The sequence below is a fragment of the Apostichopus japonicus genome, chromosome 23, assembly GCF_037975245.1.
Source record: "Apostichopus japonicus isolate 1M-3 chromosome 23, ASM3797524v1, whole genome shotgun sequence".
In the NCBI taxonomy this organism is placed as follows: domain Eukaryota; kingdom Metazoa; phylum Echinodermata; class Holothuroidea; order Aspidochirotida; family Stichopodidae; genus Apostichopus; species Apostichopus japonicus.
Window position 1 is genome coordinate 416511 of NC_092583.1, and position 13710 is coordinate 430220.

General features: G+C 35.8%; 1 protein-coding gene across 8 annotated transcripts in view; it reads left to right on the forward strand.

Moving 5' to 3' along the window:
• The window catches only part of LOC139964608 (uncharacterized), a 159327-nt gene that overhangs the window by 46132 nt on the left and 99485 nt on the right, over positions 1 to 13710 (forward strand). For all 8 annotated transcript variants that reach the window (XM_071966336.1, XM_071966338.1, XM_071966339.1 and 5 more), the window contains exons 2-3: positions 431 to 2084; positions 12517 to 12630. In XM_071966336.1, the coding sequence (XP_071822437.1) occupies positions 431 to 2084; positions 12517 to 12630 (1768 nt within the window). The remainder of the gene's footprint in view (positions 1 to 430; positions 2085 to 12516; positions 12631 to 13710) is intronic.

The following is a 13710-nucleotide window of genomic DNA, read 5'->3' on the forward strand; positions in this document are numbered from 1 at the left end:
TCCTACAATGTTATGAATTGTTTAATGTAAACAATTCACAACATTTTAGGATCAGCCATTTACAGGGTTAATGTAAACAATTCATTCGTTTCATTCATTTCGTTTTAAGTAATGTAAGGAACCAACTGAAACCTTGATTTAAAAAAACAAGAAAAGTTTTAGTTACAATATCAGTTACCTGTGCAGCTTTATTTCTGATCACTTATAAAAAGATCTTATGACAATTTATCCAAATCACAAGAGAGAGAGAGAATTTCTGTCATATTTCAGTCAGTTTTGTCATTATTTAGTTACTAGTACTAATATTGAGTTTTGACTGTGATAAAGGCTGTTGTTTTAGCCCTATCCACCCTTACAGAACTTTTCATGAATTTCCATCATGGGTAACTGTTGCTTTAACATAATGTACACTTCTTTCTCTCTTCTTCAGACCATCTGAAGGACATTCTTTCAGAATGGCCACCACAACCACTCGACAAGGCTCTGGTGGGGTCTTTCAGAGGCAGTCCAGCAAAGAACTACATACCACTGGCCTCACCCCGGGTGCCAAAGTTAGCAAGCTTCGGCACTTATTTGAGGCCTCTGATGACAAGAAACCAGCCTCTTCAAAAGCTTCCAACGGTAACAGCAATAAACCTGCCCAATCATACGTTCCATTAGCTCATCGAGAGAAACCCAGTGATTCCCCTAAGGCAGCAACTAAGGGTCCAGAGACAAATTTTAATTTTGATAGGATAAGCACAGACTTTAGCAGCACATCCAGTGAGGATGATTCAGAAAACAAAGATCCACACGTTAGGTTTGCCAAAGCTTTCAAACTCTTTGAATCCAATGCTGCCTTTCAAAAGGCCGTGGGTGAAAAGAGCCCTTTAACAAGCCCAAAACGTAAACATGAACCACATAGTGATGGACTTCTTTCCCCTCAGAAAAAGGTTACCCCGAGTATGTCAGAGAGTTCCCAAAGATCGGAAGAAAATAGGCACTCTGCCTCTGACACGTCAGAGTCACTCTCCAAAACGGATAATTCCATGGAAGATTTGGATATGGAGGAGTCTGATAGGAGAAGCACTGTGGGCCCCATCAGCAAAGTCCTGCATGACTTTATGTCCCCTCCCCCTGTAAAAATAATAGAAAAGTCACCAGGGAATTCCAGTGTTGATGAGGCTAAAGAGAATTCCAATGAAGATACTAAAGGAGTATTACTCGCCACCAACGATGCCATGAGTGCCACTACTGATGCAATCAGTCTAAACCCCACCATTGATGATAAAAAGGTCAAGGCAGAAAATGTTACTACAGAAGAGGCAGCTCCTGTCATTTACCGACCAAAATACGGTTCCAGGGGTAGAGAATCTTGGAAACGGAGAAGTGTGGACGAACCAGAGCCGTATCATCAGCCAGACATTTCCGAAGTTCGAAGCATTGCACCTCCTAGCAAGCGACTTTCAGCTTCAGATATCATCAAACAGGACACAGACATCGACTTAGCAACGGTTTTAGGATTAGAACGTTCCACTCTAAATGGATCAGCTGAAAAAATAACAGCAGCTAAAAAAGACACTGCAAATGAGGCCGTCAAGGCTCAGCCGGAGATTTCTGTTACATTAGGGAAGAACTCTGCGGAGCAGTCCATGTTTGAAGACACCAAAGAGATATCAAAGCAAGATGATGAGGCAGCAAGTATGGAGTATGATATACCCAAGGAGGCAAACAGTACTAGAGAAACCAAAACAGACCCTCCAGACATTGCCATAGAAGACATAGAGGTGACACTGTCGGACAATGTCCTTACAGAGGAACTTGTGACATCAGTCAACTTGGAACCGGTTCAGAGGGCTCCAGTACGTTCTCCGAGCCCTGTGGAGGATATATTTGACAGGGAACATAGCACCAAACCTCAGGGCGGGGGTATAAATCTGTTTGGTGGAGTAACAGATGAAACAGGCGATACAGAAGAGGAAGAAGAAGAAGAACATGAGATGGAGCAGGGAGTGGAGAGGAAACGTATATTGATTGGATCCTCAACAGGAGAGACGGGTGATACAGAAGAGGAGGAGGAGGTGGAGGTCAGAGAAACTATAATAGTGAGTAGCATCATGTAAACAATAACAACAGTGTTTTAAAAGTCAGAGTGCAGCACTGTTATACATATGTGAGACATTTCAGTTGAAACTGATGTTCTTATTGCAATCTTCCAGTTGGAAAGTTCTGTCAAATATTTCTTACAAATTGATTCAATTTGCTCGATTGGTGGTTGAACACCTTGAAAATACAGTGTGCAGACAATGGCGAAGTAGTTAGAGATTGTTAATTTGCCAAAATAAAACAAACAAACATGCATAGTAGGTGTCTACAGGTTAGACATTTATGAGTTTGATATAAAATACCAGATCTGTATGTCCTCACTACCATACTGCTCTCATTGTACTGTGAGTATGCTAATAATACTATAATAATACTATCTATGATGGTTTTATACTGTGAATATACTAATATTACTAATACTATGTGTGATGGTATTGTACTGTGAGTATACAAATAATACTAATATTATCTGTGATGGTATTGTACTGTGATTATACTAATAATACTATATTATAATACTACCTGTGATGGTATTGTACTGTGAGTATACACATAATACTATATAATAATACTATCTGTGATGGTATTGTACTGTGAGTATACTAATAATAGTATAATAATACTAAGAGATGATGGTATTGTGGAGACAGCTGAATTTGTCAATTTAGCTGAAAACCATTTTCTAGATACAGTTGTACATACTTTCAGATTTCTTAGGAACTAGCTGTCAACAACTTTGGATAAGCCTGTTGTATCTTCAACAAAACAGAATGTGCTGTAAGATCTGCTATCCTCTTTTTTTCTGATATGACCTTTGCCCTAGTTTGATGTCATGTTACCTACATAGCAACCTAGTGGCAATGTCATTTTGCATGCATATCATGCCAGCAATCTCTGGGCAATGTGTTTACAGCTTCAAGTGGTTTTTATAGAGGTATAGTTTTCTAATCTTTACCAATAACTTTATTGCGGTTATTGCACTGATTGATATAAATACAGCATTTCACAGACTCAGATGGTATGAAAACTACCATATAGTTTAACTAGGAGTAATTTAGAGTCACTTGATTGATATAAATATAGCATTCTACAGACTCAAATGGTATGAAAACTACCATATAGTTTAAACTAGGAGTAATTTAGAGTCCACATTTTGTGTACGTAACAATTTGAAGGTTGATGTGTTCTGGTTCAAATTAAAATTTGAAAATTCTATAGTTCAGTGTATGCTAAACTGCTATTGATACCTCTTGGCATTTGAGTAGCAATTTGCCCATTTTACTGTACATAGCATTTTGCTATGCAATACCGAATGAATAGTACCCTGTGCAAAGATTTAATTTCCCAGGATTGTTACTTTCTCATTCAGACTGCAACTGCACATATCTAGTATTGGATTAAGTCCTAATTGGTTCCTTGCTTGTTTAATCTGGTCAGGGCAATCAACATTCCAAGATGTCACACTCTAATGGATCCTTGAAATGTATTATTGGAAAAGAAAGCTTAAAACATGTAAAGATGCACTCTCTCACAGTTTGTTAAGTACACAGTTCAGATTATAGTGCCATATGTACTGCATAGTCTGTTACCTTAAAGTAACATGGTTTCATTGCACAGTAAGCCAGGCAGCCAAATATGAAGACCTGTAACACTTGTTCATTAGATGACTTTTGAGTGATTAGTAAGATTCCATTCACCATGGATGCTCTTCTAAGCTTTACCTTTGGAATTGTTGTGTTTACAAGCTTTTTGTAAGTCTTTTGACCTCACATTTTACCTCAATTTACTTCGTTCCTCACTTACCTGTCTCCCCACAACCGTAGCACCTCCAATCATGCCTAGAATGAACTGGTAACCTTTTAACACTCTACGCCCTCGTCACTCTTAATATTTAAACCAGTAAGTTTTGGAAGAATTGATGATTTATTGATTGCAATTGATGCATTTATTGAAACCATACTCATATTAAAAAGTTTCAGACTTAATTCTGGTTGACCTCAAATGACCTTTGATCTCCATAAGCACTGAAGGTGGATCTAGCTACCATGTATTAAGTAAAACCACCATACTTTTTGTACAGTTCCTTGTTACCATTTAGACATGTCACAAAACAACACATGACAATGGCTAGTGGCTACATCCTTTTGCTTTCAGCAAGAGATCAAAACTAGTTTTCTGCTTCTAGCTTGTTCTGGACATGTCCATCTAGGTCTTTGGTTGTTTCCAAATTCCAGTTTATCAGATTGCAAATGCTCAAAATTCAAAAGGAAAAAAAGAACTTCTTTTGTTGAGGAAATAGATGTTGATTTACTGTACTTGAGTTATTACCAAGTATTAAACCAATATTTCAGACATGTTCACTTCCACAACAACCAAAGCCTTAAACAGACATATTCAAAACAAATCAGAATGCAGTAATGGAAGTTATTTAGAGTAATTTCAGATAAAAGTTGAGCTTTCAGAGTTTTCAGAGTCAATAAATTGTAACACAGTAGTCTGGCACAGACGGCAGTTGTTATATGACAAAACTATGAACAAGTTATGCCCCTGTACTGTTTATAGTGCCCACTCAAATGTTTTCCCATCATTATTCAACACTGTTTTACTTATACTTACTTACTGTGTGAGTAGGTAACACATGTGTCAGTGTGGCTACAATTGCTTCTCGTTTCATGTTCATTGTGCTCTGCTATTATTAAATCAAGGTATGTTATTAATTAAGGTTACAAACGTCACTCTCTCTTTCAGGGAAGCATAATTAAAGCACTACCTCAGGTGTTAGCACCACATGACATATAAGCTATACATTTAAATTTATACACACAACTAGAACCCGTTAAAACAACATGTTTACTAACCTCAGAGAGTATTTAAACTTACACACTAAGGATTAGATCTTAAATCAACAAATATTTGTCCCCTTGTTCGTAAGTATATGTTGTGTTTGGTAGTACATTTAGTGTTTGGTAGAACATTTAGTGTTTGGTAGTACATTTAGTATTTGGTAGTGTGTTAAGTGTACTACATTGAGTGTTTGACGGTGTATTTAGTCTTTGGTGCTTGTATGTAGTGTTTGGTAGTACACTTGGTGTTTGGTAGTACATTTAGTGTTTGGTAGTACATTTAGTGTTTGGTAGTACACATTTAGTGTTTGTTAGTACAAATTTAGTATTTGGTAGTACACATTTAGTGGTTGGAAACTACATTTAGTGTTTGGTAGTACACATTTACTGTAGTGTTTGGTGGTATATTTAGTGGTTGGAAGTACATTTAGTGTTTGGTAGTACACATTTAGTGTTTGGTAGTAGTTTATTTAAATTATCTTAAGTTGTTGTTAGTTCCTGTATACAGATATTTATTCAGTGTGTACCTTTAGTGGAATAAGTATAGCTACGTAGAGCTGACTTGGAATATTGAACTAGTTTTGTTTTTCATTTCTTGTAGAACTATTGCTGTTGTATTTTTCGTTGGAAAAAATCAGACACTTATCATTCTCTTCCAAATAATACTAAGATTAGGAAGTTATTGCTATTCAATAGATGATATTTTAACAATCATCCTTTCTGGTTCTCAATGAGATTAAAGATGGCATACTCCTGCTTCATCAGATTGTTTAAATTCTTCAAAGCATTAGGATTATTATTGTGAAGACAACCACCAATCACACAAATGCTTGATCACATATATACACTGGAACTAACCAATCATTATCTGTATAAGGCAAGGTTGAATATTCAGTAGACTTAAGGTCATGCAAAGTAGTTTCTTAAGATTTATCAAATTTTACAACCCATTGTTGCAATATTAATCTGTTTTATTACATTTTATTTCTAACCTTAATTTTACAGTCTTGGTTATCAAACTTGTCATAAATTTCCCTAATTAGACTAACTAGTTAACCAATAAACTGTTCCATGCAGTTGTTTCCTCAAGTGAAAATGTGTCTTACAGTGGTATTGTGTGTCAGGCACATGTCTTGCATGCATCACATAATCATTGTGAGAGGAATAATGGATGAATGTTACACAGCATGCGTATATAATATGTTAAAAATACCAATAGTTAATGTACAGCTTCGACAAATCCTACCGTTAAATAAATATCAGAGGTTTTAAAGTTAGAGACTACATGCTCAAGGAGATGTTCATTAATGTTGGTAAATTATTAAATAATCCATTGTTTGCTGATAATTGCATACATCCCATATACGGTAAAAATAACCTTCCGTCTGGATACAGTTTGTATTAAATAGTCCGATGAGGTCACAGACTGGGAAAGAGTAAAAGTGACTGATGACCCAGCAGTGGGTGTGGTGAGCAGCTGTTAGTTTAAAACCAGTTTACTCCATTAGGCTTGTACCTGGTGGGATGAATATTACAGACAGCACACAGGTAAGAACCTCATCAATAAAGCAAAAAAAAAAAACAGTTTGATCATTGAAAGTGTGATAGTCATTCTGTTTGTATTAATTAACCAAAAATAGTTGTTTAACGTTTGGGTCTGTAGAATGAAGCTATGTACGACCGGAGAACAGTTTTATGCAATGTTCAGTGTGTTCTCATTACCTGACAATGCTATTCAATAGTGTACAGTTTGTTATATCTCTAAAAGCAAGTCCAAAATGTACTCAAATCGTCGAAGAGTATTTACTGTTTAGGTCATAATTCAGTAGTTAAAACATGTTTAGGAATGCAAGTGTTTAGGTCTTAATTCTACAGTAAAGTGTTTAGGAATGCAAGTGTTTAGGTCTTAATTCTAAAGCAAAGTGTTTAGGAATGCAAGTGTTTACGTCTTAATTCTACAGAAAAGTGTTTAGGAATGCAAGTGTTTATGTCTGAAGTCTGCAGAAAAGTGTTTAGGAATGCAAGTGTTTAGGTCTTAATTCTGCAGAAAAGTGTTTAGGAATGCAAGTGTTTAGGTCTTAATTCTACAGAAAAGTGTTTAGGAATGCAAGTGTTTAGGTCTTAATTCTACAGAAAAGTGTTTAGGAATGCAAGTATTTACGTCTTATTTCTACAGAAAAGTGTTTAGGAATGCAAGTGTTTAGGTCTTAATTCTACAGAAAAGTGTTTAGGAATGCAAGTGCTTAGGTCTTAATTCTACAGAAAAGTGTTTAGGAATGCAAGTGCTTAGGTCTTAATTCTACAGAAAAGTGTTTAGGAATGCAAGTGTTTACGTCTTAATTCTACAGAAAAGTGTTTAGGAATGCAAGTGTTTACGTCTTAATTCTGCAGAAAAGTGTTTAGGAATGCAAGTGTTTACGTCTTAATTCTGCAGAAAAGTGTTTAGGAATGCAAGTGTTTACGTCTTAAGTCTGCAGAAAAGTGTTTAGGAATGCAAGTGTTTAGGTCTTAATTCTGCAGAAAAGTGTTTAGGAATGCAAGTGTTTAGGTCTTAATTCTAAAGAAAAGTGTTTAGGAATGCAAGTGCTTAGGTCTTAAATCTACAGAAAAGTGTTTAGGAATGCAAGTGTTTAGGTCTTAATTCTACAGAAAAGTGTTTAGGAATGCAAGTGTTTAGGTCTTAATTCTACAGAAAAGTGTTTAGGAATGCAAGTGCTTAGGTCTTAATTCTACAGAAAAGTGGTTAGGAATGCAAGTATTTACGTCTTAATTCTACAGAAAAGTGTTTAGGAATGCAAGTGTTTAGGTCTTAAATCTACAGAAAAGTGTTTAGGAATGCAAGTGTTTAGGTCTTAATTCTACAGAAAAGTGTTTAGGAATGCAAGTGCTTAGGTCTTAATTTTACAGAAAAGTGTTTAGGAATGCAAGTGTTTAGGTCTTAATTCTACAGAAAAGTGTTTAGGAATGCAAGTGCTTAGGTCTTAATTCTACAGAAAAGTGGTTAGGAATGCAAGTGTTTACGTCTTAATTCTACAGAAAAGTGTTTAGGAATGCAAGTGTTTAGGTCTTAATTCTACAGAAAAGTGTTTAGGAATGCAAGTGTTTACGTCTTAATTCTACAGAAAAGTGTTTAGGAATGCAAGTGTTTAGGTCTTAATTCTACAGAAAAGTGTTTAGGAATGCAAGTGTTTACGTCTTAATTCTACAGAAAAGTGTTTAGGAATGCAAGTGTTTAGGTCTTAATTCTACAGAAAAGTGGTTAGGAATGCAAGTGTTTATGTCTTAATTCTGCAGAAAAGTGTTTAGGAATGCAAGTGTTTAGGTCTTAATTCTACAGAAAAGTGGTTAGGAATGCAAGTGTTTACGTCTTAAAGACCAAATATGGAGGCAATTTTTTTTCTTGAGATTTTCCATTAATTTAGGAGTTTACATACCCATAATCAACATGTGTAAAAAATAATCTTCGAAAACCTACTATAACCCATCAAAAACGACCACGAAAATGGACATTTTGGGTAGTCACGTGACATGAACCTCTGGAATGTCTGAAAACAGAGATTGACCCAAAGGAGCCTCTGGTCACTGTGTGACGTCATTGTTTGTATACCGCGAAAATCAAACGCTGATATAGGCACTTTTTGTACACAGATAGCGAACAATTGTACTGTTTTTGATTTCCAATTTCGAGCGTTTGAAAAGCTGTTAGCTTAAAACAAGAACACATGAAGGTTAACAACAAGTTTTAAGACAATTATAAGCAGAAATTTTAGTTAAATTGCTTATTTTCTTAGCAAAATTTCCACTCAAATAGAGGCATCTTTTACATAGCGTAGCGTCAATAGGTCCGTACGGTACAATATACTTACATAGTACTTACTCGTTTTAATATCCAAAAGTATACAAACACAGAAAAAGTATCCTGTCAATAAACAAATTTAGCAGTGAATATCCTAATCCACGTTTCTTGTTCAATCCTGGGCGAAAATCTACCGTGAGTCTGTGTAATTCCATAGAGTTAGGTCTAGTTGAAACAAGCCTTGCCCAGTACTAACATCCCACAATCACAAGACAGTCACTAACGAAATAAAACGTCCGATCGCTACATACTACTGTTTTTATTCAACTCCTTGGACCATGCAGATGTCGGAATAAACAGAACGGACAATATTACACATGTATCAGGAACTCACGATACTGGAATACAACAAATGAAATAGATAAATCCTAACATGGCTATTTACACATGCTGTGAGCCAACGCCGGCGAGAGTTGTAACTAACTACCGTACATGTACTAACAATGCTATACCCTTGGCACGGTATATACGGTCATCTCTTACAGTAAATATATTACTGTCAATTGCGTGATATAATGTTACATGTAAGGACGTCCAGGGCGTGTTTACGGTCAATTTCACATTAGCTATGTCCGACCATGGTCCGACACAGCTATCGACAGTACATAATTTTCACAGAATGAGACATTTGCAGCATACACAGAAGCAGGGTCATGCATGTGGACTCATGGGCATGAGATACTCCGGGTGCTGAAAAATCTTTCCGCGTGGATCTCAAAAAATTGATCCAAAGTCTGCGGCGTTTTACGTCGGTTCTTTTACTCGGAAATCTAAAAAAGCTGATGCTTTTGTTGGATGAGGTTTAACTGCAACCTCCAACAACACAGAATTGTGACATTTTGAGGAAAAAGGAGTAATATCGTTGATGTTTTTGGCAGCTCAAGTATACGACTTTACACACTAAAAGTATAGTTGTGAGTGAGGTATACAAACGTTGACGTCACATGGTCACCTGATGTCTTAGGAATGTTTCAGGAATGTCTGAAATAGAAGCTGACTTTTCGTCCCATTTTTCACTTATTTAACGTCCGAAATTGGTAAAGTTAATTACAGCAATGTGATTGGAGTCAGTTAAGGATTACATACATGAAAAATGGTGGGATTTTATGTTCATCGAAATGTCTCCATAGTTGGTCTTTAATTCTACAGAAAAGTGTTTAGGAATGCAAGTGGAAAAAATGTCCAATTTACACCTGATTGAGGAAGGAAGAGACAAATAAAATTGTTAAATATAATCTCTGTTGTGAAGTTGTGGTAAATAGTTTTTCAAATAAGTGCAGGTACCTGACAGGCTGACAATGTTTTGTTTGTATAATTAGTACTGAAACTCCCCTTGGTTAATACATTATTGACACAATACATCAGTTGTAATGTAAGTACAGTAGTTTAAATACAGGTCACCTGGAAGGGATATGTAAATGAATAAAATTATCATATGTGTTCCTTCTCAATATGCACCATCTGCTTCATATATGTAATGCCCTTGAAATAAAGTAGTGCATAAATTAAAAATACATTAAAATTGCATTAAAATAGTCAGCAATCCATGTAGTTACAGATCTCATCCCAACTTGTGGACATACATTCAAACAATGGAGGTACTACCTCATGGGCATAGTCCTTTCACCTATTTTATATTTTGGGATTTACATAGAAGCCAATAGTTCAGTTTTTTTTTGGATAAATTAAAATTTCTAGCAATTTTGTTAAGCAATCAACTTTAACTTTGACTTGAACTAAGTTAACAACACACTTTAGGTCATTTTGTTACCTGCACAAGTTGGACAAGTTTGACCTTTACGTCCCTTGATCATGTGACCTTTGGCAATTTACTTCGCTCTGGCTTACCTGTCTCCTCACAACCTTAGCACCTCGTATTTTGGTATATGTATAATGGCTCAAAATATGTTGTTTGGTTATTTGACCTTTGACCCTATGATGTAATTAGTCATGCGAGTGCAACAACAGGATGCCCAGGCACATGCTTACCAAGTTTCAAGTCAAGTGGCCCCCTTCCCTTCCCCCTCCCCAGTACACTATATTTAGGGATGAGATTAGTGTTGCATGTGTATACTAATATGTAGGCAACTGTTGTTGCATATTTATGTACACATGTGCAGTAGTGCTTACTGGAGGCCATCATGGAAATTTAATGTTTGCTCTTTGCAATGTTAAATAAACGTCTTACCAGTTCCTCTTGATAAGAATATAATCCTTAATCGTTGAGGGAACTAAGTTGATGTCTATAAATGAAAATAATACTGTAATAGACGTTGTACAAAGCAGATAAGCCTGTTTATAATTAATAGTAACTTCCTCCTTCCTGAATCTGGGCAATGACTTAATAGGTGACAAAATCAACCAAATTGGGTCTTTATAATAAAGTATATATAGGTAGTCCTGTGGAACAGTTATTGTGCTACCAGATAAGCTATAAAGACCAGAAATGGTCATCTGAAGCTAGCTAGTACTATGAATGCACACATCATACAGTTCAATATGGCTCTATTGACATACATGTGAGTTGATTGTCAATCAGTTTACTTAAGGCAAACTGGCGGTCTGTACCATTTCACACCCAGTTTCATTTATTAGCTCTTTAATAGTACAAAGTTTGTAACACTGAATAGTGTAATATTGTCATGCCATGTTATAAGCTACTTGGGTGTCACATACATAGGTCTATGTGTATCACATGCCCTATACACTGTTTGCACTGTACACTCTAGTAGATCCACACAAAGAAACGTGTGATGAGAAATGTCAGTCTGCCGTTCCCCTCTAGAATACCTCTGCTCTTTTAGGTTATCATTGTATTATTTATTTCTTTATTCTTTATTATATTCTTCTGGTGAATGAATGGGATCAGTATTTCATCGTAGGGTGTTGGTGACCATTTATGGAAAATATGAGTAAATTTTAGCTAAATTTTGGACTAGTGGTACTGATCATTGAAGGTGATACCATCTCAGAATGTCTGTGATCTTTGAAAACAGAACAATGAATCAAAGAAAACTTGATAGCCCAGAAATTTAATTTAATGCTCCTCTCTCACCTGTCTCCCCACATCTGCACTATTCCCATCTACCTAACTACACATTGGAACGTTTTAGCACAGCGCCCTCCCTCCATGGGCACCGCCCACTTACACCTTCCGAATCTACCGCTGAGGAAAAACTACACATTTTATTAGCGACTTTTAAGTACAGAAGTATCATCCATACTTGTACATACTTGACATGTGGGAAGGTTGGAGGAGGGGGGGGGGGGTGGGGGACAAGACAGGATTTGATATACTTTAGTTAAAATAATTCTCTTAACTGTGACCGTTATAATTACTAACCAACTTATACCTCCAACGGTAGAATCCTGGTGACATGGTTTGTAATGATAGTATTCCCTGTTATCGGATAGTTGTTATGTTGGTAATGTGACAAACACATGAATATGTACTCATGAATATGTTATGTTACTGTTGTCATTCAGCAATTGTCAGTTATATTGTGGCCTGAATTGTGTGTTTTACTGTCAAAGTGTACACAAGACTTAATGATATCATATATGACCCCTGGAATTGTTCTCATTGGGATATGCCTAAATTTCTAATATAAACCAATAGTACTACATGATTCATATATAAGTTAATAAATGATGGGTGTACTGAACCTTGAACCCAGGTAGATTACTCTCAATGTTTACTAAATTCAAGATATTTTATTCTATTCATTTTAGGACAATGATGATGGCTACCTGTATGTGAAGCCAGGCTTAGAACCATTAACAAGGGAGGAATTGCAAGAACAGAAGGCAAGTCAGAAAGTCAGCTTCAGCATTGCTCCAATCAAGGTGAGTTTTAGGTTACATAATAGTCTTTGATAGGGTAGGTCTTGTTTGATGCTATGATGAGTCAATATGACAGTAACTTTTGACAGGGTAGGTCCTGTTTGATGCTATGATGAGTCAATATGACATCAATGGCTCAGCTATAACTTTTGACAGGGTAGGTCCTGTTTGATGCTATGATGAGTCAATATGACATCAATGGCTCAGCTATAACTTTTGACAGGGTAGGTCCTATTTGATGCTATGATGAGTCAATATGACAGCAACTTTTGACAGGGTAGGTCCTGTTTGATGCTATGATGAGTCAATATGACATCAATGGCTCAGCTGTAACTGTTGACAGGGTAGGTCCTGTTTGATGCTATGATGGTTCAATATGACATCAATGGCTTGGCAGTAATTCACATTTTATATGTAAAATAAAATTGTAAAGCAAATTTGTTTGAGCACAGGGGATACTTCAATATGTTGTAAATAGCAAACATAAAAGAACTGAAAACTGTTTGGGTACAAAGTTAAATCCAATTGGTTAATACGTGGGGAGTTGTATCATCTTTAAACCGTAATAATGTATCATTGTAAGTGAGGTACATACAGGACCATGAGCTATCTGTAAATCTGGAAATGTTGGTAATGTATCTAATTCACATTATCTTTATACATGTAGCATATTTACATGTAGCATGTAGTTGATATCATACATGTATATAGCATATATAGCATAGTATATATACATGTAGCAGATATAAGTAGTATACATGTAGTTATTGTAGTATATAGATATGTAGTATATATGTAGCATATTAACATGTATTATACATGTAGCATGTATGTATTATATATAGTATAGTATATTTAGTATATATAGTATATGTAGGATACATGTAGCAGATATAAGTAGTATACATGTAGGTATTGTAGTATAGATATGTAGTATATATGTAGCATATTAACATGTATTATATACATGTAGCATGTATGTATTATATATAGTGTAGTATATGTAGTATATATAGTATATGTAGGATACATGTAGCAGATATAAGTAGTATACATGTAGTTATTGTAGTATATAGATATGTA